Below are 27988 nucleotides of genomic sequence, written 5' to 3' on the forward strand. Positions count from 1 at the left end.
CTGTCATTCATGCAGGTAGGGACCTCAGTTTGCAAAAACTCATGAAACCCTTGTGCTGATAGTCACTCTTGTTTGGTCCTGGACTGACTCAGATTTAGACAACAAATAGAAGTGTTTTTCTAGTTCAGAGCAGATGAGCAGAGGCCCCGGAGTCAGACTACCTCTCTATGTTCGCATCCTGTTTTCTTGGTTTCTGAACTCCATGGTTCTTGGCGAGCAAGTGTCTATAAATGAAGATGGCTAAGAAACAAGGCTGTGGTAATTGGTTCATGTGCCTGGTTCATTGGGAATTTAGCGGGGAAAAAAATGTACATTTGTATGAGAGCCACTTTTGCTCAGATACCCTTTAAAGGCCAAAATTGTGAGCTTATGGGCTGGAATTTGACATTTCAGTGTTACAGCCCATGTGTAGCCCAGGATGACCCTTTGCTGTTTTTAAACCAGAGTTCACGTTCTTGTAACTACTACATTTGCTTTTGTGAACTCTAAGGAGGGATTTTAGGCTTTGCTTCATGCTCTGTAAGCCCTAGGAGAGTAGGAAATGATGGCTTTTTTTAAAAAAAAAAATGTTATTTGAGATCAGCATTGCCTCGGGACTTTGAAAAACTCTGGAGTTTCTTTCATCTTCCAGGAGAGTAGCATAAGTGAGCTGGGAAAAAGGAAACCAAACCCCAGGGAAGTTTCATAGCTCGATTCCGCCACCGTTACTGGAAAAGACGGAGGAAAGGTCTGTAGATAGCTCTCATGGCCTCAGTAGGCTAGAAGTTCAGGTGTGCTGGAAATAGAGCACAAGGGACCTTCTTCTTCCCAGGGGCCACTGTTGAGCCTGAGGGGAAGTGAAATAGCAGCAGAACGGGTCTCAAAACATTGCCGTGCAGCAAAAACAAGCGTGTGCCTGTCTGTCACAGAGTTGTTTTTCTTCCATAAATGCGAAGTTGCACAAAGACTCGTGATGTTATTCTCCTTTGAGGTTTTATATTTGAGATCACTGGAAAAGCAAGCAAGTTGGATAAAAATACCCTTCAGATCCAATCTTGTTCTTGTGGTTTTTGACTGCTTTGTTTTGCACTTTAAAATAAGGGCAGGGGCGCCTGGTGGCTCAGTTGGTTAAGCGTCCAACTTTGGCTCAGGTCATGATCTCACGGCTCATGAGTTCGAGCCCCATGCCGGGCTGTGTTCTGACAGCTCAGCCTGGAGCCTGCTTCGGATTCTGTGTCTCACTTTCTCTCTGTCCCTCCCCTGCTCGTTCTCCCCCCCCCCCAAATAAATAAACATTAAAAAAAAAAAAAAAGAGTAGGGTTGCCTGGATGGCTCAGTCAGTTAAGTGACCGACTCTTGATTTCAGCTCAGGTCATGATCTCACGGTTCATGAGTTCAAGCCCCACGTTGGGCTCTGTGCTGATGGTATGGAGCCTGCTGGGGAATGTCTCTCTCTTTCCCTTTCTCTTTGCCCCTTCAGAGCTCTCTCTCTCACACTCAAAATAAATAAGTAAATTAAAAAAAAAAAAAAGTAAGGGCACACTTTGCCTGGACATTCTTGACGAGGAGAAGCAAGAGTTATCAATAAATGCTGAATTTAAAAACCATTTCCGGGGCGCCTGGGTGGCGCAGTCGGTTAAGCGTCTGACTTCAGCCAGGTCACGATCTCGCGGTCTGGGAGTTCGAGCCCCGCGTCGGGCTCTGGGCTGATGGCCCAGAGCCTGGAGCCTGCTTCCGATTCTGTGTCTCCCTCTCTCTCTGCCCCTCCCCCGTTCATGCTCTGTCTCTCTGTCTCAAAAATAAATAAATGTTAAAAAAAAATTATTAAAAAAAAAAAAAAAAAAAAAAAAAAAAAACCATTTCCTGGGTTACCTTCCCCCAGTGTATGACTCCTGCAATAGAGCTTCAGCCTGCCATATGCTGGTAAGCCCTTAATACTTGGATACTTTGGTAGGGAAAATAAAGTTGGATCATATACCTTTCCCTTTTTCTTGTGAACTAATTGTTGTTTTCCTGCATTTAAAAGCAGATGTTAAACTCCTCCTTTGATGTTCAACAGCAGACAGACTTCAGTTGTGTGTTATAGCTCTTGATGCGTATCTGTTGTTTGAATGAAGCTCAGCTTCAGCAAATTAGATTTTGATGGTTACATTTTGATCTGGAGCCACAGAATGGAATGGCAATGTATGCTTTCATTCAATACGCATTTCTTGGGTTCTGGCTGGACCCTTTATGTAACTCATTTTTCAAATCTCACAGATTCCACAAAGAACTTGCAAACTGGATGGTGCTATCTCTATTTAATAGATAAGAAAAATAAGGTATCTAGAATGATTAGTATTATTTTAGACATAAGAAAAATAAAGCATAGAGAATGATTAGAAACCTTGCTCAGGGTTACATTGCTATTCAGTGGCTGGGAATCTGATCTGGGGATTTGGGTTGATCTCAAAGCTGTTACTCTAATGGGGCTGCCATTTCAGAGGAGATAATCAATGGAGCAAAAATGGTAAGGAGTTGGAATCAGGAAAAAAGTAGTTAACCATGAGCCCTGCATTCCTTCATTTACTCCATAGATATTTATCGAGTGCCTGTTTTGTGCCGGAAACTCTACAAGTTGCTGGAAAGTCACTGGCAGGCAAGACATCATGAGTCCATCACCAGTTTTATGGCGGAAATAGGGATGCAAGTGTGTCTTGGGTGAGGGAGCTTTTGTAAATTTTTTAAGATGTAGACATTTTGACACCTAACGAAAATAGTTTGTTATTCTTTTACATCAGTGCATATACTAAATTATCTACAAATGAACAGGGAGGTGGCTTTGCTAGACTACTTTGGAATTCTACTCCCCGCTTGAGCTGCTTAGGATATGCAGAAACAGAGGTTGGGGTGAAACTGTATTGAGTTTTAAACAAAGTGTTGCAAACAAAAATTTGGACAGTTACCTGGCAAGGACTGTATCTAATTCAGCTTTGAATTCATTTCATGTAGGAGGTCCTTAGCACAATACCTCATATGTAGCAAATACCCAGTAACTCTGGTTGATTGGCTCAGGGATGGAAAATAAAATGGGGAGAAGAGGGGATAGGAGTCTCCGAGGAAGGGGCATAAGTTAAGGTAATATCAAGGAGGAGTGTGATGGCACTAAAATAAACCAAGAAATAAGCAAGGAGAGCACATGGCATGTGACGGACTTAAGCCACATATACAGACTGTTTTAATCAAGGTGGGAGGAACTATGCTTAGGGAATCTGGAAATGCCATTGGGTTTGGGTGCTTGAGAAAGACTTCTCTTGATCTTACTTGGTGCTCTGACCTTCTTTTCACATAAGCCCTCTATGCCCCTTTCCTGCCATGGTCTTGATTTCAGTTTTTAAGACTTTAGGTTTTTAAGTATGGTGTTTGGTTCTTTAGCAAGTTGGGTGGCCATATGTGTCCGTTTGCTGGGACTGTCGTGAATCTGCCTGTTTCCTGTTGTTGTTTCGATAATGCCCCCTTCACTGTCATGTGTCCTGGTTTGGATGGGAAATTAAACGGCCACCCAGCTGGGACTTTGGTGACATTCTGTGTCTTTAAACAGAAATCTTTTTTTTTTTTTTTTTTAATTTTTTTTTTTCAATGTTTATTTATTTTTGGGACAGAGAGAGACAGAGCATGAACGGGGGAGGGGCAGAGAGAGAGGGAGACACAGAATCGGAAACAGGCTCCAGGCTCTGAGCCATCAGCCCAGAGCCCGACGCGGGGCTCGAACTCACGGACCGCGAGATCGTGACCTGGCTGAAGTCGGACGCTTAACTGACTGCGCCACCCAGGCGCCCCTTTAAACAGAAATCTTACAGCCTTGGGGTGCCTGGGTGGCTCACTCACTTGAGTGTCTGACTCTTGATCTCGGTCATGATCTTGTGGTTAATGAGTTCAAGTCCCACCTTGGGCTCTGTGCTGACAGTGCAGAGCCTGCTTGGGATTCACTCTCTCCCTCCCTCTCTCTGCCTCTCCTCTGCTTACATGCACTCTCACTCCCAAAATAAATAAATAAACTTTAAAAAAAAATTCTCTCTTAAAAAAGGAAATCTTGGGGCGCCTGGGTGGCTTGGTCAGTTAAGCGTCCGACTTCAGCTCAGGTCATGATCTCACGGTCCATGAGTTTGAGCCCTGCGTCGGGCTCTGTGCTGACCGCTCAGAGCCTGGAGCCTGTTTCGGATTCTGTGTCTCCCTCTCTCTCTCTGCCCCTCCCTGTTCATGCTCTGTCTCTCTCTGTCTCAAAAATAAATAAACGTTAAAAAAAAAATTAAAAAAGGAAATCTTATAGCCTTCAGACTACTTTGATGAATTCAACTAATGTAGATGTAGTGCCAGTAAAATTACACGTTAGATTAGTGTCTGATCTCTTATAATAAGTAGAAAGACTGATGAGTGGTAACTGAAGAGAATCAGATGTTGAGCAAAATAACCTGATTTTGACAAAATGAACTTTCATTCCAACTAATGGCTGGTGTAGCCATATGAGAAAGGGCATTTAAAGGTTATTACGACGATGGGTCGTGTTTAGGGAATCTGGCCTCATTCGAGAAAATCTTGTCATCATCGCTAGTTTTGATGTAGCATCTCACTGTTTCCACAGCAGTGGTAATTTCATTCAGATGCATTTTCATTTGTTCTCTAAGTAGAAAGTAAAAGAAATCATTTCTTAGAACAGAGGATTTGTCAGAGGTTGAAAGAAATGGCTGGAGGGAAAATAGTAAAATTCATATTTTTCCCCTTAAATTTACTGTTAAATTGTGTCTTTTGTTGAAAATGGTGGTAATATTTTAATCAAATGAGACATTTACGTAGGGACTCCCAAGGCTTTAATAGAATGTATTTTGAGGTTTTTCTCTTGATAAATAGGATTAAATTGGTTTTATAGTTCATATACTTGGCTCTGAAGAAACAGACTAACATATTGCCATACAGATACATGTAAAAGCTTGAGGTACTCAGGTAGTTCTTGACGATGATTGTGGTATGAGAGTTTGGTGGAGGATTAAAATACAGTCAGAATGGATGCTGACTGTAAACATTCTGGATGGTCATTAGAGTGCTCAGCCATTGAATTATTAGTATGTGTGGTTGGTACTGAGAAACCCGTGTTTAATCTGTGATGATTTGCAAGGAAACGCATTGTGTCTCCTAGTTACAAATTAATGCCCCCTCTTCTGAGCTCCCCTGATCAAGAAAGGATATCATATTCATTTGACTGGTGAGCCTAGCGTTCATGCCTCGGATTCCTGTCTTAAAGCTTCCTGTGTTCTTTGAGGGCCTTGCTGATCATTCCTGCCAGCACTGTGCTAGCTCTGCCTTCCTGTTTTCCGCTCCACCCCTAGTCTGGAAACGTGCCTTTAATTACCTACCTACAGCAGACAAAAGTTGAATTTATGACTTTTTTTTAATGTCTATTTTTGAGAGAGACACACACACGTGTGCACACACACACACACAGAGTGCGAGTAGGGGAGGGGCAGAGAGAGAGGGAGACGCAGAATCCGAAGCAGGCTCCAGGCTCTGAGCTGTCAGCACAGTGCCTGACGTGGGGCTCCAACTCACGAACGGTGAGATCGTGACCTGAGCCAAAGTCAGATGCTTAACCGACTGAGCCACCCAGGCACCCCTGAATTTACGACTTTTAACAAAACCCAGAGAGTCCCATGAAATTGGCTACCAGATATGGCAGGCCTAAATACAGCCTCACCAGGCCTTCTACGAGGCTATCTGTCTGTAGAGACCACCACTTCTCATTCCCAGAAAGGACTGTCAGCACATCTGAATGTAGCGTCCGGGCATCAAAGAGATTGAGGCCTTAGAAGAGGGAGGGTTTCCGTTTTCCTTCGGTCAAGTCTTTGCGTGCTCATTCCCATTTCTTATCTCAGGCTCTGCCTTTTCCCAGGATAATTGATGTTGGGAAGTCTCCCTTGCATAGGGCAGACCTAACCCCCTTCCCTAGGGATGGGCTGGTGACATCCAGCTATCAAAAAGTCCAGTATCATTTGGAAGCTTCCATATAATCCTAGGAGGTTCCTTTCCTGGAGTTGGGGTGAGGTGGTTTACATATACTGATGTAGTTAAGAGTCATCAAGAAATTGTTTTGTGATTACCTCACATGTTTTAGAATGTGAGACATTGACATTGTTAAAAAGACCAGAGATAACGAGTGTTGGTAGGGATGTGTGGAGAAAAGGGGTCCTTGTGCACTGTTGGTGGGAATGTAAATTAATGTACATTAATTTACAATGTAATTAATAGTGGTGTAGTCACTATGGAAAACAGTATAGAGGTTCCTTTAAAAATTAAAAATAGAACTACTATTAAAAATAGAACTATTAAGCAGCTCCATTTGTGGGTATGTATTTGAAAGAAATGAAATCACTATCTAGAAGAGATACCTGCACCCCCATGTTCATTGATTGTATTATTTACAATAGCCAAGACATAGAAGCAGCCTAAGTGTCCATTAGTGACTGAATGGATAAAGAAACCATGGTGTGTATACGATGGAATATTACCCAGCCATAAGAAAAGAAGGAAATTCTGCCATTTACAGCAGTGGACCTTGATGGCCAAGTAAGTCAGGGAGAGAAAGACAAATACCATATGATATTACTTATATATGGAATCCAGAAAAACACCTCCAAACTTATAGAAACAGAGGTACGGTGGTTGCCTGAGGTTGCCGTAGGTTAGGGAGGTGGGGGAAATGGGTGAAGGTAATCAAAAGGTACCAACTTTCAATTACAAGATAAGTAAGTTCTAGGGGTGTAATGTACAGTTTGGTGACTATACTTAACAATACTTGTTGTCTGTTTGAAAGTTGGTAAGAGAATAGATCTTAAAAGTTCTCACCACAAGGAAAAAATTTGTGACTGTGTGGTGGCTGGATTTGTAACTTACTGTGGTGACCATTTTTTGATACATACATATATCAAACCATTATGTTGTATACCTTGGACTAGGACAATGTCATATGTCAATACTGTCTCAATAAAACTGGGAAACAATTGTTTTGCATAGAAACCTTTTCTGCCAACAGACTAAGGTGGTTCTTCAGGAATTTCATTAGGGATGATGGAGAAACCCTAGCAATCTGGGTTCTAGTCTTGGTTTTGCCACCTGCTAGTTATATGACTTTGAGGTACATATAGGGAGCTCTTCCTTGGGTACTCATTTTCTTATCCATAAAATGGTTTTCATATGTACTGTGATTTTTAACTGTCAACCTGAAATTCTGTTAATCTATAATAACTCCTAAAAGTACACAGTGCAAATATTTGAACGGATTCAGCCTGTCAGTATCTGATGATAGTGGTTACCATTTTTAACACCGCTCTGGTTTGTGACTGTGGCTGTTTTGTGGAGACCCAGGCATCTGTTGCTAGAGAAGGCTGTTCCTCCCATCACTTGATATTATACTATCCTGTTGGTATGTTTTTCAAGTGCAATGACAGACTTCTTTTCTGATAGGACGACGTACCAAGTCTCCTCTGTGATTGCCTCATGTGAAAAGTCATGAATTTGGTCCATTGTCAGCCTGAATATTGGTGATGATGCCACTCTGTTTTGTTTTATTTTTTTTTTCATTTTAAAACAAGTACTTTATTGTTTTCAAAATTTTTATTTAAATTCCAGTTATTTAACATACAGTGTAATATTAGTTTCAAGTGTAGAATTTAGTGATTCATCACTTACATACAACACCCAGTGCTCATCACAAGAAGTGCCCTCCTTAATAGCCATCACCTATTTATCCCATTCCTCCCACCTTCCCTCTAGTAACCCGATGCCACTCTATTTTAATACAATTTTTTTTTAATGTTTCTTTAGTATTGAGAGACAGAGAGAGACAGAGCGTGAGCAGGGGAGGAGCAGAGAGAGGCGGAGACACAGAATCTGAAGCAGGCTCCAGGCTCTGAGCTGTCAGCACAGAGCCCGATGCAGGGCTTGAACTCACAAACCACGAGATCATGACCTGAACCAAAGTCGGATGCTTAACTGACTGAGCCACCAGGTGCCCCGATGCCATTCTATTTTAAGTGTTGGATCCTCTCTGGATCTGAATAGTAGCTTCCAATGTGTGATGTTCAAAATATTACTTCATAGTTTAATTTTAAGTGTTTCTTGGTAACTTGTAGTGATTCACCCTTTAAGTTTATTACAAGAGACAATATGTACAGATTTTTCTATTTCTGCAAAAGTGTCATTGGAGTTTTGATAAGGATTGCATTGAATCTGTATTACTTTGGGTAGTAGTGATATCTTGACAGTTTTAAATCTTATCTATGAACACAGGATGTCCTATTTATTTGACTCTAATTTCTTTCAGACTACATTTTGTAGTTCTCAGTGTTTACATCTTTTGCCTTGGTTAAGTTTATTTCTAAATACTTTATTCCTTTTGATGCTATTATAAATAGAATTGTCTTAATTTCCATTTTGGATTGCCCACTGTTAGTGTATAGAAACACAAATGATGTTTGTGTGTTGATTTTATACCTTGCGACTTTGCTGAATTCATTTATTCGTTTGAACTGTTTTTTTTGTAGAATCTTTAGGCTATTCTGCATCTGTGATGGGTTTTCATGTCATCTGCAAGTGGAGATATTTTTATTGATTTCTTTACAATGGATGCTTTTTATTTCTTTTTCTTGCCTAATTGCTCTGGTTAGGACTGAGAATACTATGTTGAACAGAAGTGGCAAAAGTGGGCATCCTTGTGATCCTAAAGGAAAATCTTTCAGCTTTCCACCATTAAAACGTTTTTTATTTGTGTTGGATTTTAATTTTCCTCTGTTGTAGGCCTTCATATTTGTCATTTTTAATAGCTCCATAATCTATTGAGTGGTTGACCATCATAGAACAGCACTTTACCTACTTACTGAAAATTCAGAATGTTATTTTTCCTATAATGAATAATGCTTCAATGAATACCTCTAACATACTTTTTGATTTTTAATTTTTCACCATTTTCTTAATGAAATGTAACTTTGTAGAAGCCTCCTGAACTATTTTGTGGTCAAGAATCAGTCTGACTTCAGCTCAGGTCATGATCTCACAGTTTGTGGGTTCGAGCCCTGCATCGGGCTCTGTGCTGACAGCTCAGAGCCTGGAGCTTGCTTTGGATTCTGTGTCTCCCTCTTTCTCTCCCTCTCTCCTGCCCATGCTCTTTCTCTCAAAAATAAACGTTTATAAAAATTTTTTAAAAAAAGAAGAACCAATCTTTGTATTCAGATAAATTACCAAATAAACAGCTACTCTTATAACACCATTCATTCATTCATTCATTCATTCATTGATTCAGCATCAACAATGTAATGGATTATCATGTATTCAGTAGTTGCCAAGACTAAGCATTAAAAGTCCAGTAGGACACCTCTCTGACCTGTAATATCTCATAGTCTAGTGGGAGACTCAGACTGGTCAAAAATAAATACTGCAGTATGATGAGCGATGTTGGCAAGATGTGGTAAATTACCTTAGTTGCATGAAATTGGTTTTGACAGCATTGTTGATTAGTATTCTTTATGACATAAGAGGTGTGGACATATTCATGTCGCATAAAATTTTTAAAAATAAAGTGTATAATAGACTTAATAATCTGACAGAATATGGCCCTATCTGGCTTATCCAACTTCTTTTCCTTAAAGTCTAAATCTTTCCCGGAGGTCTCTGATCCAGTGTTTGTTCATAGTTCCATGTGTCCTGTTGCATGAATATGCTAACTCCCGGTGGCCAGTGACTGTGTCACATGCCTCACTTCTGTTCCACACCTATTACAGACTGCTGTGTTTGTAGTAAGTGTTGAAGGATTGGTGGCTCATCTGACGTGCTTTCAGTTACTTTCTTCCACCATTTTATACTTTCCATAGAACTTCATTAGCTGTCAGTTTACATTCTGTGATATTGGTGAAGTCAGTGCTATTTTAATTACATCTTGCCATATTTGTTTAGTAAAAACAAATTCAGGTTAAGAAAATATTTGTGAGATTATATAATCCAATGGAGAATCTTAGAGTAAAAATATAAACATATAATGGATGGAACTAGAACCTACACAAAACAAAATAAAACCCCTCTTCGTAAATTTCTGGATGATCTCTGAAGTCATTGCAGAGGGGGGGGAAAAACAAAGAGATCCTTCTATATACCTAAATATTAAGTCAGGCTTTGGATACAATGACTCTGTTTTGCAAATAGCCGTTTATGGCTCCACCATTTTGAGTTTCATTAGCTAGCTATGAATTTGCCTCCTTTGCACTTGTGCATAAAAAACTGGCCCTTACTTTTAAATTTCTCAAAAAGGTAGTCTTGGAAACAGCTTTTGAGACTGATTTATTGGGAAATCTTGGGACTGATTTCTTCTCTCTTTTCATTTCTGAAACCTAAATAGCAGAACTATCCCTTGTTGTTTACTGCACTGTGTTAATTAGATTATGTATTTACTTTGCTAACACACACATATTGCTGTGTGGAGTCACTGTCCATTGCGATCCCCAAATGAAACAAGGTGGGGGGACTGAATCCGGGATTAACTGAGATGAATTTATCTCAGCTTTTCAAAACACTGTGTGAGCTCAGTATAATTCACTTGGACAACTGTGGAATGAAACTCTTGTTTTAGAGGCCATTAGATATTTCATGGGAACTGACTGCACAGACGAATATACGGTAAAGATGTTTCGGCAGGTGATAGAATTTGAGGTGGCATTCACATCACCAACTGAAATACAATTAATTTCTTCCAGGGTGATTTATAGCCTGACTTCTGTGACTGAGGAATTGATCCCTTGGCAGGTCTTTATGAAATAACACCACAGGCAGGGAAATTACATGCACACCTCAGGCTCTGCATTTATTTTATCAGCCTTCTTTACAGGGTGTGTATAATCTTGTTCTGCACAACTAACAAAAACCGTAGTTGTACTGTGTCATGACTCTAACTGTAGCTCTACTTTGTCATGAAAGACTTCCTCAGTTTCCAGACACAATGGCTACCACAGAGAGAAGCTTTCTTTCTTTGCACCCCCATTTCTAGTAACGTCATGACTGCATTGGACTCTTTGTATGAAGCCCTTTTGATCACATCAACAGTTAGTTCTAAGCTATCTATCTTAACTTCTAGCTTCGTCTGCAGAATTTGTGTGGTTAGCCTGAGACATATGCAGATAAATGGCCTCGGGTTCAGCTCTCTCCGACTTGGGACTAAACATGCTGCAGTACGCTGAACTGATGAATGTAGCTTCTTGGCAATATTGATGTTTCTGCAGTGGACTATAAACCTTTGGCTGGCTTGCTTTGCATTTCCATATTCACGTGCAGTGCTTGACCACTGCCTCTCAGACGACTTCATCTCTCAGAAAACTTTGTTTTAAGCAGAAAGACAAAATTGTTCTTCCTCACCCACTGCTCTTCTGCCCACTCACAATAAGAATCGTGTCTTTTGCCAGATGTAAATAGTGGCAACTCCCAATTCACAAACTGATTATAAAGTCAGTTAGTGGTTTTGAACTAGGAGTGTGTTTTCTAATGAGAGAAAACAATTCAAAGAATTGATGAGCCCATTGAAACTTCTTTAACCTGTAACATTCCAGCAGCTTAGTTGTATTTATACTTAAGATCCCCTCCCCTCCCCCACCATGTTTCCCTGTGGAAAAATACCCTTGGTTCTGCGTCAGTATCATATGCAGCATAAACATTTTATTCTTAACTTCAGTAGAAAGCTAACTATGTCTTCCTATGTATCCTGGGAAAGTATATCAGGCAGGGTTCTTAGAAGCAATGGAGACTGGGTGAATGATTTAAGCAGCGAAAGAATATTTTGAGAAGATAATTGGGTAGTTTCTGAAACTGCTGGAAGTTGGTAAAAAGGCAGGAATGGGGGCGCCTGGGTGGCGCAGTCGGTTGAGCGTCTGACTTCAGCCAGGTCATGATCTCGTGGTACGTGAGTTTGAGCCCCGCATCAGGCTCTGGGTTGATGGCTCAGAGCCTGGAGCCTGTTTCCGATTCTGTGTGTCCCTCTCTCTCTGCCCCTCCCCCGTTCATGCTCTGTCTCTCTCTGTCCCCCCCCCCCCAAAAAAATAAATAAACTTTGAAAAAAAAAATAAAAAAAAATAAAAAAAAAGGCAGGAATGAATAGAGACTATACAGCCAGATTCATAGTCAAGGTCATATGATATGATCAGTTCTATGCAGGGTAAATGGACCCTGTTGCTGAGCACAGGACAATGCTGGTTCACCCTGACCACCACAGTGGGACCAGACACTTGCTTCCAACGGTGTCACCTCAGCCTTTGCTACCTCTGGCACTGGATATTGTTGCTGTTGCCCTTACCCATGGTAATTTCTCTCTGCTCCTGCCTTTGTGTCTCCAGCTTTAGATCCAGGGTTGGCTAAGGCTAAGTCATGTGCTCATGCCTTAGCTGCAGGGGTGCTGGGAAGGCGAGTGTCACCCCCCTCCCCCCCGCCATTTTTGCCTTTATGTTGAAAGGTGTGGCTCTCATCAATACTCACATGATGATGAATTCCACAAACAAAGGAAGGAGGTCCAGATACTGGATATTCTTTGTCCTTGACCCTTCAATAAGGATAAACCTTCACTGTAAGAAGCCACAGTAGGGACTCAGGTAGAAGGGGAATGGTGAACACAGATGTCCATTTGCAGCTGCAGTTAATGAACTTGATGAAAACAAAGATGGCTGTGCCCTGGTGTCCAGGGACCCTTTCATTATGTGCTAACCAAAGCGAGAGACGTGACTTAAGGATTTAGGCATATTCGACCTCCCTGTGCATTTCTTGCTACTTGAAGATAAAATGCATTAAATTAAATTTTAACAGTTTGATTAACTAGGAGGAACAGATTTAGATTTATCTGTTTCCTAATTTATATATAGAATGAAATCTCACATTATCAGTTTGTCTTATGTGGTTGGCTGGTTTATATATTTATTGATCAATTTCTGCCGTTTTTAAAATTTATTTTTTATTTACAATTATATATATATAATATATATATAATATATACATATAATATATATACACATGGCTTATAAATTCCTGCCTGCTTATTTACATTGTCATTTTCCACTTCTGAGAGGCAATTACTTTCCATTCAGTTAGCTCTTTTTGTTTTTCTTTTTTTTTTTAATTTTTTTTTTTTTAACGTTTATTTATTTTTGAGACAGAGAGAGACACAGCATGAACGGGGGAGGGTCAGAGAGAGAGGGAGACACAGAATGTGAAACAGGCACCAGGCTCTGAGCTGTCAGCACAGAGCCCGACACGGGGCTCGAACTCACGGACCGCGAGATCATGATCTGAGCCGAAGTCGGCTGCTTAACCGACTGAGCCACCCAGGCGCCCCGCTCTTTTTCTTTTTTTAAAAAAAATTTTTTTTTAGTAACGTTTATTTTTGAGAGAGAGAGAGACAGAGTGCGAGCAGGGGAGGGGCAGAGAGAGAGGGAGACACGGAATCTGAAGCAGGCTCCAGGCTCCGAGCTGTCGTACAGAGCCTGATGCTCGAACCCACAAACTGCGAGATCACGACCTGAGCCGAAGTCAGATGCTTAGCCGACTGAGCCACCCAGGGGCCCCCAGCTCTTTTTCTTATATTTACTTCCATATAGTTAATTAATACATTCATATTGATATTTCTTTTTTTTTTTTTTTTCAATTTTGCACATTAAACATTGAATTCCTATGAAGGAAGTTAAGGAGTTAGCTCTGGGGTTTTCTGTTTTGCTTTGTTTTTAGGAGTTAGCTTTGTTTTATTCTCCTTCACTCTCTAAGATAGTTGTATCTCAGCTTACTTTCACTATAAGTATTTTTCACAGCTAAGCTATGCAGTGTACTATGACTTTATATTCTGTTATGTGCAGCATACTTAAGTTCCTTTTTTTGATTCACTTATTCATCCCCAAATTCTCAAATAAGGTCAGACACAACAGCTTTTGTCTCTCAGTTCTTACATGTGCACATATGTGTGTATGACATTTTTCTCCAGAACCTTCTGCTTGCGTGCTCCATTCTGGACTTTACTCTTGAGACCTTATGCACAGCTGTGGACCTGGAATTTTCTTTTACTATCATGTTGGGAATTCTCAATTGACCTGGATGGGTGGCATCTCCCTTGCTTTTGTCTCTCTTTTGCGGAGGCACATTGCCCAGTTGCTTCTTGAGAAAGAGTGTGTATGATGTATTTTTTTTTTTTTTGAGATCTGGCAAGTGTGAAAATATCATTTAGTCTCTCCTCATACATGATTGGTATAGAATTTAAAGTTGGAAATTATTTTCCCTGAGAGTTTTGGAGGCCTCATTCCATTTTGTCTGCTTCCAATTTTATTATTGAATTGTTGGAAGCTTTTCTGTTTCTGGTTATTTTACACGTGACTTTTTTGAGCGGAGGGAGGAAGCCTTTAGAGTCTTTCCTTTTAGTCTCCTAAGATTCTGAGAATCCATCATAACGTGCCTTGTTTTTGTAACTTTTTTCATTTATTGTGAAGATTTTGTAGGGGGTGGTGGAAGATAATTTTCTTCCCATTGTTTTTTGTATTCTTTCTTTTTTGGAACCCTTACTTGTCAAATGCTGGAACTTTTGTATTTTTCCTTCAGTTTATTAAAAAATTTTTTTTGACCTCTGTTTTTTATTTTTTCTTCTACTCCAGGGTGCATTTACCTTTATTATTTTCTAACCATTCCATGGATTTTTTTATATCTATGATCATAATATGAATTTTTAAGAATTCTTTCCTATTCACTCAATATTTCTATTTTTATAGCATCCTCTTCTTTTTTGCTTTATGGATGCAATATCTTTTACCCATCGGAATTAATAATGTATATATGAAGTTTCCAAAGCTTCTAGCGTTGACTCTGTTTCCTTTTAAAGTTTCTATTTGTCATGTTAGACTCTTCATCACATGTCTGGTGATTGCTGTCCATTTGATATACGTGGAGACACTGAAAACTGATTGGAAGTTCTCTGCATGAACAAGTTGACAAGCTCTCTCTCTCGTCAACTGGTGGTCTTACTATTGGATGGCTTTTTCTTTTCAGAAGCCCCCTTTGTCTGTAGTTTTAGTGACAGTAGATCTCTTTACTCGGGCTGGTTAGTTTCTCTAGAAAAGTCTTCTAATTTCCTATGTGGCCGGTGCTGTAGAAACCCAGCAAGGGAAGGGGCTGTGGATCTCTCCATTCAGAGTGTCCACTTTCACTCAGTCCTCTCTTTCAGTGTGATGTCTCTACTAGGTCATTGTTCCTAGTGTCCTGAGTCCAGACCTTCTTGGGTTTAACTTTTGCAAGGAGCAAACCTGAGATGGAGGGAGAGATAGTTGACAGGCTTCATGGTGGAGGAAGGATCTGGAAGTTTGCTCCTTAAAACATCTTGCAAGCAGTACTCTGGTTTTCAGTGGCATCTCCACACTGCCCTCTCCATCCAGCCTGGACTTTTGATGAAACTGTGCCTGAATTTGCACTTTCCTAAGGTTCCTAAGTAACCCATATTGGCTTACTTCTTCATGACGGTTCTGTCTGTAGACATTTAAGTTTTGTCTGTCCTTGCATTGCAAATTTACTCATCATTGGCCCATCTGATTTCTATTTTCCAGAATTTTTTTCCATTAAGTTTCTTCTCTTCCATTCTCTTTCTTGTTATATGTATATCTCTGCCTCTTGCTAAGTGTCATTTAGTGGCATTTTAGAGGGAATAGAGTTAAGCACATGATTGTAATCTACCACATACAACTGAAAATCCCTGTTAGTGAACTTTTGATATCTGGCCTTTCAATTTGGATTCATGTTGTCTGGTCCATTAAAGAAAAGTTTATTTGGTTATTCCAAGATGGATTTCATTTATTATACTTTTCAGTTTCATCCAAAAATGGAGCCTTTTTCCTGTTATGTACTCATTGTCAAAATGAGCTAGTTGTCACCCTTTCTTGATTTGAGTAGATAATGGGAAAAAGGCTCAGTTATCTCTAAAGTATAAATTCTAAGTGTGACCTCAAACCCAGTCACAAAAATAACATACAATTTCTTTCTTTTTTTTAAATGTTTATTCATTTTTGAAAGACAGAGAAAGACAGAGCACAAGCTCTGTGGGGCGGAGAGAGAGGAGGACACAGAATCTGAAGCAGGCTCCAGCCTCTGAGCTGTCAGCACAGAACCCAATGTGGGGCTCGAACTCACGAACTGCAAGATCATGACCTGAGCCAAAGCTCAACCGACTGAGCCACCCAGGTGCCCCATATACACTTTCAACATTGTAAAGAAATAACTTCCATTTTCTATGCTTTTCCATAACCTTAATCTCACTTGGTTCAGTCTTTCTTGGATTTTGTACTAGTTTGATTTGAGTTGTGTCCAAGGTGGAAAAACATTCTTTTCTATGTGGTCCCACTTGTATTGTGCAGGACACTGCGTTTTTATGAGTTATCTCTGTAGATTGTACAGAACAACATTAGACCATGACATCTTCTCCATTTCTAGGAGAAAATCACTCCCTCTTATGAAATGTGGGAGCATTTATAATGTGCCAGAGCTTACATTATTGGACATAGAAACACCATAGCAGAATCTGGACCGTATATAATCTCTCTTTCAACTTTGTCTTTAAATAGTACTTCCATTTTAACAGTAGCAGGTGATTTTTTTCTTTTACAATGTTTAACATATTATTAAGGTATAGCAAAGATTGTAAAATTATTATGGGCCTAGTCAATCACCGTAAAGCAAAGAGGAAGCTAATTCAAATTTTAAAGGTTTTGTGTCCTGCAGGATTTGAATGACTATCAGGGAATCTGATCTTATTCCTAATCTAGAGTTTAGAACATCTTTTTTTTCGAAAAACAAAATAATGTTTACCTTCACATGATAGAATTAATATTTTCCTGTTTCAAGCGCTCCATGTTCTTTGTTGATAAATCAAGACTGAGAGCATATAGAAGTTCAGAGAGGAAACATTCTGTTCGAAGGTTCTTGTTTTCATCACGATAGGTAGAGTGCTAGGCATCTGTTTTGTGCTAAAGCTTACTAGAAGTGTCACTGCCTCTGAGCAACAAGCAGGAAATACTTCTGTCCTTAAAACCAAAAATAGATGCTCTTTCTCATTATCATAACTCAAAAGATCATCTTTTTTAATGAGATGGGCACATCCCCTGTGGTTTTCACAGATTTAAGAATCAGATTATTTAATGCAGAGCTTGGAGAAAAATAGCTCTGATAAGATAGATAATGGAGATTTTACTGAACGCTGAAACAAGAACTTTATCTTTCTGCATTTTTCACCTTTTATTTTTCATTTATTATTTTTGATGATTCCTAAAGAGATTCATTCATCTGTCTTATTTTAAGATGTTAGTACATTTACATAATTCTTGCTGTATATTAACTTCAAAAGATCATCACTGCAGAGAAAAAAAAATTGCTCACAAGAAGAATTGGATGTGTTGGGATTTAGGTATACTGTATACTTTAGACAATTGTACAAAGTATTGTGTATTAATGTGTTGGCAGTTGGAAAGGTAAAAATTGCTACTTTGCTGATTTTAGAAAGTTCTGCCTGTGTTTTAGAAAGTGGGGCAAGGGAAACTAAAGAGAAGCAAGTAGAAGTAATTTAAGGGAAATAAAGTAATGTATTTGAAAGTGCTTTACAAACTTCCGAATAACATAAAGATGTTAATTACTATTTCTGCAAGCCTTGACTTAGAGAAGAAAGATCAAAAAGACTCAAAAAAGGAAAAAATGGGAAAAAGAGAAAAGAACTAACTCGGATAAGAAAACGTTCAGAAAGAAACACATTGAGAATACCATAATGGGGGGGGGAGGGGTTACGTTCTAGCTTTTTTTTTAAATCTGAAAATGCAGTAGTACTTATACTTCTTATTTAAGCAGTTAAGTTAAAAACATTTTATAAACCAAAAGTTCTGCTGAAAATAATTTGGGGAAGGAATCTTATCATATGAGTTGGCAAGAATTGGGTGGAAACCACAAGGCAGATGACTTTCTCAGCTCTAAATAAAGATCTGTGTGTCATAGGGGCTTCTGTGCGGTGCTTCCACTTAATTAAGGTTTAATTTACATTTGTTGATATCATCTGAGCTGTACATTTTGTTCTTATTCACACCTTTACAAGGTAGGTATCATTAACCCATTTTACTGATGAGGCATAGAGGGTAATCGACTTGCCCCCAACCACTTAATTCTCCAGTGGCAAAACCCTCATTCATCCAACCCTTGAGTTTATTTCCACATCCCCACAGATGCTTCACGGCAGACCAATTAATTCCATTGTGTTTCTAGATACATGGCTTATTGGATCTCTCTAGAAGAAGTCCTTGTTAAATAACAGTAGTCAACTTACAAATGTCACCCCAGGGCATGTTTTAGGCCTGGCTGTGTTTTTACTAACTGACTTCAAACAAGTCCTACTATTTGCATTCTGTAAGAATCAAGGAATAAACAAAGAAGACATCTCAGCTGCCCAAGTATGGGTTCAGAGTCTGTGCACTGTGCCCTTCACACCTTATCTGGAGTTTGGTATTTTAAGTTTCATTCTCTTCTAAATTTTATTTGGTTTCCAAAATCATAGCTGACTTGAGAAAGGGAAAGGTTCCTACTCTGACCGCAATGAGACTTGACTCTTGAGGGTTGGGGCGAGGGCGAGGAGATAATCAAACTATGAAAGGCAGACAAAGTGTCTCCTGGAGCAGAGCAGTCAGCGGCCTTTGAGTAGAAGAGCAGACAGCCCTCTGTGCGTCCGAAGCTTGTCTCGCCACTGGCCTTCATAGGCAGGTGTGTTCCATTTACCAGCAGTGCGCACAAAACCAGTATTGCACCCTGTCCCTCTATTCCATTGATTGTTTCTTCCTCTAGGATCCTGACTCTGCTTGGTTCTAGACCTGGATCTGTAACTTGGATTTCACCTTTAGCTCTCCAGGGTGTTTTTATACCTGTACTTTCCTTGCTGTTTGAACCTCAGCAATCTTAGTTTTGATTCTCAGTGTCCTGTTGGCTTTGGGAGGAACTCCAATCCTGCCAGCTCTGGTCATGGCCGTAGAAACTCAGCCTCTGCCCAGTATCCCCTGAGCCAGCTCCTTTAGTTCAGTGTTTTCATGTTCCAACGGAGCAAGATAATTGGTAGTCATATTGATGATCCCATGTCACCAAAGATTAATTATATTCTGTATGTTCCAAGAAGGCATTACATTTTAGAAAAAAAATTTAATCCAGTATGGTTGAAGCTAAACCCATTTTATTATTTAGATGGGTAGTCAGTCCTTCAACTGTTATGAAAATCTTGATCATTCTCAAGATCTTCGTCCTCCTTGCGGTTTCTAAAAAGCAGAAATTATATAGTATTATAACAGCATAGTGAGGCAGAGAATTATAATGAGTTATAGAATATTTTTGAGGAGCATAACCAATTTTTTTTAGTAGCTTGCACCAGCTTTCTTATCAAAAAATGGTTCATTAAACAAAGTCTTTTTTTTAACATTTTGTTTACAGATTTGTCTTTTAGGTCAATAGCAGCAAATACTTAAGTAGAGATGCTACAATATCATAAAATAGTTAAAAAGGGAGATAGTGGAGCAAGTGGTTGTTGACATGAAATGTTTATTTTGGGGAGAATTCTTGGCATTTTTGCCTCACATCAGCATAATAAGGGTTTGTAGAAGAGGAGGGAAACATTAATGTATTTGTTGAGGATAAATGGCCCTGTAGAGCATTTGTGTTAGTGAATATATTATGGATAGTCCCATAAATATAGTAATTAAAAAGTTTCACACTAAACATTTTGTGGACTGGCATAAATATCCCTCTCCTCCCCTCAATGGCCTGCATTCGAGTGAATAGTGCATTGTTCCTCTTGGTTTCTTAGTATTCTTAAAAATAGGAAAAAGAATGGTAGTCTCAAAGATTTGTTTCCTTCTTGGGGTATTGGCTGATCAGATGGGCAGAAACAGATTTGATGTTTTTAGGACTGAGTTATTTTTTTACAGTCAGAAAAATGTCCCACAATACCTACTAAAAAACAACAACAACAACAAACAAACAAAACAAAACAAAAAGCAGCAACAACCCACGCTTCCTGGCTTTGGGAAATTTAATCATTAAAGTTATTTCCAGACAGTACCGCAGTGTGCTGGCGTATAATGTGTAAAATGTGTTCAGTAGGATCAGTGATACCACAGAGCTTATGTGTTGTAAAAGACGCGAAATGATGAATAATATAAATATATATTAGGGACAAAAACATAGACCTGTAGTGAGTGAATTTTCTGGATTTTCAAGGAAGCCAGACTTGATTATCTCATTACTATCTGTTGCCCCAGTGGGTTGAACCTGAGGAGGTTGCTGTGTGAATGAGCATCTGGGAGGAGAGGCACCATGCTGTTAGAGTAATGACGTCCTGTCCTTCACACAGAAGGGTAACAAAGAAGGCAGACAGATGTAAAGTGGGCAATTTCTATTCCTTTGCATGCTCAAAATGTTCGCACCTAGCCATTTTCCCATTTATGAGGCATCCTGTTTTTCATAATTTCATTTTTTCTGAATCCTCTTACCACACTATATGCATTTATGAGTTCATAAAGATTTTTTTCTGTGAGGAGGAGAGTAAATGCAGTTGAGTCTGATTTGCAGCTTGGCTTTGAGTCAATTAGGTTGAGAAAAGAAGGAATAGACTATTCCTGTTCTCACCATTTAATTAGCCTCTTTACCTCTTAGTTGTGAGAGCTCTTGACTTATGTACTGGCTTGTCGATTTATTCCATACTTGTTGACTGCTTGCTATGAATCCTATGCCCTGGGGATGCAAAGAGGAATGGCCCAGGTAGGTTTCTGATCTCTTTGGAACCATGTCCATCCTGGCTGACTTAATGACAGTGACATGTTTATCTAGAATTCTGAAATTCAGCCATCTTCCAAAGATGGCCTGGAGATGTTCATGGTAACAGAATAGGCCAGCTCTGGAAGCCTCACAGCTTTTGAGATCACAAAATCTGCCTACAGAACATAAAATCTACTTTTTAAGGTGTTTTCCGTTGCATTAGACTTTCTAATGAACCTTGCTGTTGTGTATTTATTGGAGTGCTTTCCAAGAACTAAGTCACTTCCCGCACTTCTGAATTTGCCAGAACCTGAGGTGGAAAGTGGACAGGAGCCTGAGGGGGATGGCGTTGCTGCTGTCTGAAGAAGCATTACGCTGGGCAATCTCAGAGGCAGGAGCCATGGCCAACTGTACTCCCTTTCCTTGTCTTTATTTTCAAATGTCTGACTCTTCATTTTTATTCATCTGGTCATGCTTGGAGGGGTCTTTGAATTGAAGCCTCTTCTGAAGCCTTGTGAGATGGTGGGTACTGGTTTCACTGAATGAAGCTTATGTAAACCTTTGGCAATGTTGGCACCCCAAGCCAAAGGTCATTTTAAGCAGATCGTTCTTCTGGATGTTTTACTTACAAGATGCTTTTTCATACTGCTAAGTTCTACTATCGATGTGCTCGCCTCACAGATGCCCCTATCCGTCCTGATATGCACTGGTGTATGTGTTTATTTACCTTAAAACAGGGTTGGGCTGTTTCAATTTTGGAGGGTAGCATGAGTAAGAAACCAAGATTTTCAAGATCGAGGTTGTCAAACAATTTACATGTCAACCCATTCTCAGTAAAGAGCCTTCCCAGCTGTTTTATCTACAGCATTATTGTCATTTCATCTATTGCTTCCAACATCCCAATGCTCTTACGTACAACCTTGCTGTAACTAGGTTTGTCTTTATTCCTCTAATTCTAATATTCTTCTAATATCAGAGGGTTGTGGATTTCAGTGCCTGGCATATAGGAGTGTTCAGTGTATGTTTTTTAAATGAGAAATTAATAATGACAGCAAATCAATGTGATGTCTACAAAAACGAGCAGAAGTAATCTTTGCATTCAGTTGACTTCAGGAGGGGACATGAAGGGGGCTTCTGGGGTGCTGATAATGTTCTAGGTTTTGATCTGGTGTGTTCAGTTTAGGAAAATTCATTGAGCTGTTTACTTAATGGTATGTGTACTCTTTCTATATTTATGTAATACTTCAATGGAAAGTTTTCTTAAAAAATCAGTCTGATGTCTTCTCTACCCAGTGCAGCAGATTTCTTTTTTTCTCTCAAGCTTTTAGAGTTTTTACAGGATATTAGTTCAGATGTCACAACAAAGAACCAGGCTAGCGTTGTTCCTTGACTTTAAGGAAGCGTTGAGGGGAACACCAACAAAATGTGGGTGGGATTGCCTGGTCTTCTGAAGAGGGCCAGGGAGGGCCAGCCCTGATGGATAGACTTGCAGTGACCTGCACTTCTGTCACACTTATTACAGGGGCCACATGCTAACCATCAGTAGGCTCTGTGCGTGCCTGCAGTGACAGGGGGACTTCATCTCGCATGTGACTATGAATAATTCATAAATGTGGTTAGCTGGAAATTTGTGGTCATCATTAGCATTTTAATGAAAAAAAATGCAGTCATTATCCTAAATCTGTTTTGTTTCTACTTTTTTTTTTTTTTTTTTTTTGTCTCACCCCCACCCCCACCCCTATCCCTCACGACAGCTAACCATCTCAGTCTTTCCTGAGTACTTGGAAACTGCCGAGGCCCCTGCTAATGTGCTGACTGGTCGCTATGGGCAGACGGTACCCGGAGGCTCACTGTCACCCAGGCAGCTCATGTACGTATGGGATTGGTCCCTCTTCTTTTTTCCTTTAAGTTTCATTGTAGACTATTGCAGTAAAGGTTTGTAACATTTAAATGAGAGTGTTTAGAAATGCAGGAGGATGCGTTGCTCTAGGGTACGTTTTTAATATTGAATGATGGGAAATGTTATTTAAATTAGGCTTTTTCTAATCCAGTGGCCATAGAAAGCCAGAAGTATGTATCAGCAGTCTCCCTCTTCTGTTTCAATGCATCCGCTCATAGATAGGGTTTTTTTTTTTTTAAGTTTTCCTTTTCATCACAATATATAACATTTGAAACAGTAGGAGTGCCATAAATTAAAATCATTTCCCACTGATTTTTACAATTCTTTTAAGTAAAAAAATTCCTGGACCCAGAAGAGAAGTCCTCTGGGCATGGCGTTGTTGAATACATGTTAAGGAGAGAGCCCCTGACTCTTTATTTGTTAGCATTCTCCAAAGGAGGAAACTCCTGATTCCCTCAGCGATGACTTTGTGTCTCACAAAACTTGTTTTTCCAATTATAGTCTTTCAGGAATGGCTACTGTTGTGGCCTTTTCCTGTTTGTCTCTATCTCAGATTAATTTAGGAGAAAAATTATTATTGCCCCTTTAATAATCTCTCCTATTTCTATAAAGGAGAGTTTGTCTTAAACTTATTTTTTGCCCCATTTAGACTTTTAGTAAAGTTTGGGCCAGCTGTTTACATATTTATTTGCTTTTGTTGCTTCCTTTGGACCTCTGGAATTTTGGCTTCAAATCAGGGATGTGCTTGGGGTAATTTCCCAGAGTGCCTTTGCTCCCGTATTCTTTTCAATGTTTATTCATATCAAGTCCCATTTCCTTGTACACCTCCATGTTTTTCTTCATAGGAAAGTTAGAACTGCCCTCAAACCCTCCCCCAGACCATTGCTTCTAAAATATAAGCTGGGTTGTTAGAAGCAGTGGAGGAAGGGAGAGCTGACAACAGAGCAGAGATTCAGACCAACCACCAGCGATAACAGCCCACAGCGGGGGGATAAACAGCTTTTACATGCATACTTTAGTATCCTCCAACAGCATTATCATGTTACCCTAAAATTAGCAGTTTTCATAGTGAGCATCAGAAAAAATTTACCCTTATACACTGTAAGATAGAGGTCAGCAAACTAGCCCATGGGCCAAATACAGCCTCCACCTGTTTTTGTAGGACCTGACAATTGTTTTTATATTTTTAAATGGGTATGTAAGCACCTACATAATCTACTTTGCCTCTTGGCCCTCAGAGCCTAAACTATCTGCGATCTGTCCTGTTGAGAAAAAATTTGCCTATTCCTGCTGTGAAAGAAGTTGGAAGCCATGTACTATGATTGAAACATATGAATTTGTTATTTTTTGACCAGTTTGTCCTACAAAAATGCTAATTTTATGTGGTTCAATCTAATATACTTTGAAGAAATTCATCTTTCAAAATGGTTAAAAGTTTGAACGTTGTCAGGGTTCTCAGGGTGGAAGAAGTAAATTTACTTAGAAAATTATGTATGTGGACCAGCTCATCGTTCACTGTCTTCGTGAGTGATTCACCATACATCTTTGGAGCTTTCCAAGGGGGCTTTGAGCTTCACAGCAGACTGGGCTGTTGAGTAGTTGAAGGAAGCATTTCTTCTTCACTTGACTTAGGAAGAACTCTCTAGGAGAAAAATGTCCTTGCTTTACCCTTCCTGGGTGCCAGGGATGTGCTAGCCTTTCCCAGAGGCCTCTGCTGTGCATGGTGCTTTTTTCCGGGTGGGAACGAAGATGAGTGGCTGCATTTTGTGGTGGGCACACAGATGATTCCTTGGAACTAGAATGTAGTTCTCACCCTTTCGTGCCTTTCGTCTCCTTCTTAATAGTGTTGTTGCACCCTTAGTTCCGTATATTAAAAAAACCATCATTTATTTTATGTGGTGTGCTTTCCGTTCTCCCCCTTTCTCCCCCCTTGTATCTCCCTTCTCCTGATTACGAAATAAGATTTGCTTGTTGAAACCTCCAGCTGACGTTCTTTAGTGGCCACTCTTAGTGGTAGGAAACATTACCCTCAGCTGCTGTGTCTCCTGTCACCTGAGGCAAGAAAATTAAGATGACCTGGGGTTTCTGGACCGGTACTAGGTCTGAACAGGGCCACAATGTTCCCCGGAGGAGAGAAAATATTTCAAGGGAAAAGAAATTCTCTGTGGAGTTTATAATTTTGTCCTTAAGTGTGGTCAGAACCATCAGTCCAGGGTTGATAGTATACAGTGCTGTGCTCTGAACAATTTTTGAGGCTCATATGGCAAATTGGAGTTTTAGATTTTCGATGTTTCTGTCTTAGGATCATCATTTTCCCTTTCAGCACTGTCTTCTTTCAGGATAGGATGCTGTTCTTTGGTGGAATGGGGCATGGCATCCCTTGAACACCAGAATAAGAAGTCAATAGCTAGAGGTGATCTCCCCACTCTTTTCATGCAGATATTAGTGCTTGCGTTGAGACTAGAGTTTGAAAACTATCCTGGGACTGGCTAATAAGATTGCATCCTTGTTTTTTTGTGTGTTCGCACCTAGCCATTCTCCTGCGTGCCTTCAGCCGCGCCAACTGTAGCTGTCAGGATCTGGACTGTGGCCATAGTCTCCTGACCTCTGGCCTGCAGTCCCTCTCCCTGCAAATTGGACTCATACATCCGGCCAAATTCACCTAATGGCATCCCTGTGCAGAATGTTTCGTGCATCCCCACTCGTCTAGAAGGTCACCCTGACATTTGAGTCCTCCACATTTTCTTTCGCTGCCCCTTATTTTAGTACCCCTGACTCATGGTTAATAATAGTTTTTGTTGGTAGTATTCCTCCTCAGCAGATATCTTACATTAGCCTCAGTGGGCTCCTCCCACCGAGACATACTGGTGCCTTTGGGTCCCTGTGCCGTTCCCTCTCTGGAATTCAGATCCATCTTTTGACCACCTGCTGCAACTCTGCTGTGGCTTTAGGGTGTAGCAGAATTGCCCTCATTCCCAGGAAGCTTCCCTGGTTTCCCAGATAGTAGTAGCACGTGCCCAGGTAGCTCTTAAATCTCCCTCCTGAAGCTTATGTCCCAAATGGCTCTTTATATTTTGGAATCTTTATATACTTGGTCTGAACTTTGACACTGAACTCTTTTTTCACTTCCCTCTCTTCTCTGCCTGTGAGGACAGCGCTTTATCTATGGTAGATCCTTAGATAATTGTAGCATCACTTTGGGTTTGGGATGCGATCTGATAATTGTCTGCAGGAAGCCCCCCGTGAGCATTTTCGAGAGCTCTGGGCCGAGCTTGCCTCCAGGGCAGTCCCTTGCTTCAACACGTGCTGCTCACCTACCCCTGGCTCTGTTTCCACCTTCCTTTCCCTCTCTGAGGGTAGCTGTTTCCTCCTTTTCTGCACTTAAGAAATTTCTGTTTAAAACGTTTAAACAGTGACAGGCACACACAACCGTTTCTTTTGGCCTTCCCTTCTTGACTTCCTTGGTGTCATTAATGAAAGGCTTCGTTTTGTTTTGTTTTTTAAGTTTATTTATTTTGAGAGAGAGAGAGCAGGGGAGGAGCAGAGAGAGAGAGAGAGAGGGAGAGAGAGAAATCCAAGCAGTCTCCATGCTATCAGCGCAGAGCCTGACATGAGGCTCAATCTCATGAACCCTGAGATCATGACCTCAGCCAAAATCAAGAGTTGGATGCTTAACCGACTGAGCCACCCAGGTGCCATGAAAGGCATTGGTTTGTAAAGATTCATTGTGTTGTCCCCACTTCACAGATAAGAAAACTGACGCTTGAAACAGAAAAGTAACTTGTCAGAGCAGAATTGCAGTTTGAGCCTGGGTTTTATCCCCTCCACCCCACCCCGCCTGACCTTGTCCTCATCTGTATTCTCTCCTACGCTGAGGTTGTCTAGTGACCTGGTGATCATTTATTTAGGTGGTATCCACTCACAAGTTCTCCACACCAGGGCTTTTGGTAAATACAGGTCTTAAAGACCTACAAGATTCAGCATCAAAGAATGCCGACATCTGTCTCTGTCTCTTATCTGTCTCAGTCTCTTACCTCTTTTAAACTCGGGAGCCACAAATGACACAGAGGCCTTAAGAGAGCACTTTGTGTAGAAAGAGTAATAGTAATAAATACCATAATGGTAATAACACTTTTAAATCATACAAGTAATACATGTTTAATATAGAAAAAATTAAAAATAAAGAGAAAATAAGCTCTTACACCTCCACATACCAAGAGATTAACCATTTTATGCCTTTGTTGAATACCCTTCTGTAAGTCAAATATTCTCTCTCGATATATTTATTTTCTGATTATTTACAGAAATGGGATAATGTCGTCCATGGTGTTTACTCAACAAAGTGTCATAAATATCTTTCTAGACTAGTACGTTACTTTCCTGGCAGCTTAAAACCAGCTGTGGCCAGCGGTAGACTATCTGTGTGGTATTCCAGAGGGAGGAAGCAAAAACAGTTGAATGCAGGGAGGCTGCTTGACGTTAAAGAACAACTTTTACCATGGTTAAAAAAGGGCTGGTTAGGACCGGTTACATTGATTTTCAATATCCATTAATGGGTCTCAGCTCCCAGTTTGGAAAGCACTGGCCTAAGAGATCACATGCTAGTGGAAAGCGTCCTTGGACGGAATTGGTGGTGGGGGAGTGGGAAGGAGCAGAGTTTCTGAACTCAGCTGGGGTGTGAGGAAACTTTCAGAATTTGCGTGGAGTCCAGAAGTCTGAGAGCAGTGCTCAAGATCATTAATAGTCAAGTGGGTTTCAGTGCCCAGGACAGGCAGGAAATGATGCAGTCACCCGAGAGAGGGGCTTTCTGCTCTGGTTTTAATCGGTTTTCCTGGTGTAGGAGGAAGTCCTGCAGGATTGTCCAGATGCTGGTGATCACAGCTGAGGAGTCCTTGGGGAGTCTCATAGTTTTAGTAATAAGATTCCCTGAACAGTGAGGGGATATTGGAATTGGGAAATGTAAAAGGAACAAGATTTTATTTTTTTATTATTATTTTTTTAATGTTTATTTCTGAGACAGCGAGAGACAGAACATGAGTGGGGGAGGGACAGAGAGGGAGGGAGACACAGAATCCAAAGCAGGCTCCAGGCTCTGAGCTGTCAGTACAGAGCCCAACACAGGGCTCGAACTCACAAACAGATCATGACCTGAGCCAAAGTCAGTCGCTCAGGTGCCCCTAAAGGAACAAGATTTTAAAAATAACGCTGATTAAATTCTTCCTCTGTCCGATGGGAGGAAAAAAGATCCATTTATCTTAG

The 27988-nt window shown here is 40.3% G+C and overlaps 1 protein-coding gene across 13 annotated transcripts in view; it reads left to right on the forward strand.

Annotated features, from left to right (window-relative positions):
- The window catches only part of APBB2 (amyloid beta precursor protein binding family B member 2), a 388287-nt gene that overhangs the window by 122602 nt on the left and 237697 nt on the right, over positions 1 to 27988 (forward strand). For 12 of the 13 annotated variants that reach the window (XM_023253177.2, XM_023253183.2, XM_045056437.1 and 9 more), the window contains one exon: positions 22584 to 22699. The exons of the other annotated variant lie outside the window; for it this stretch is intronic. In XM_023253177.2, the coding sequence (XP_023108945.1) occupies positions 22654 to 22699 (46 nt within the window). In that variant the 5' untranslated portion in view covers positions 22584 to 22653. The remainder of the gene's footprint in view (positions 1 to 22583; positions 22700 to 27988) is intronic. 13 annotated transcript variants of the gene reach the window in all.

Source organism: Felis catus, chromosome B1 (assembly GCF_018350175.1).
Source record: "Felis catus isolate Fca126 chromosome B1, F.catus_Fca126_mat1.0, whole genome shotgun sequence".
Lineage (NCBI taxonomy): Eukaryota > Metazoa > Chordata > Mammalia > Carnivora > Felidae > Felis > Felis catus.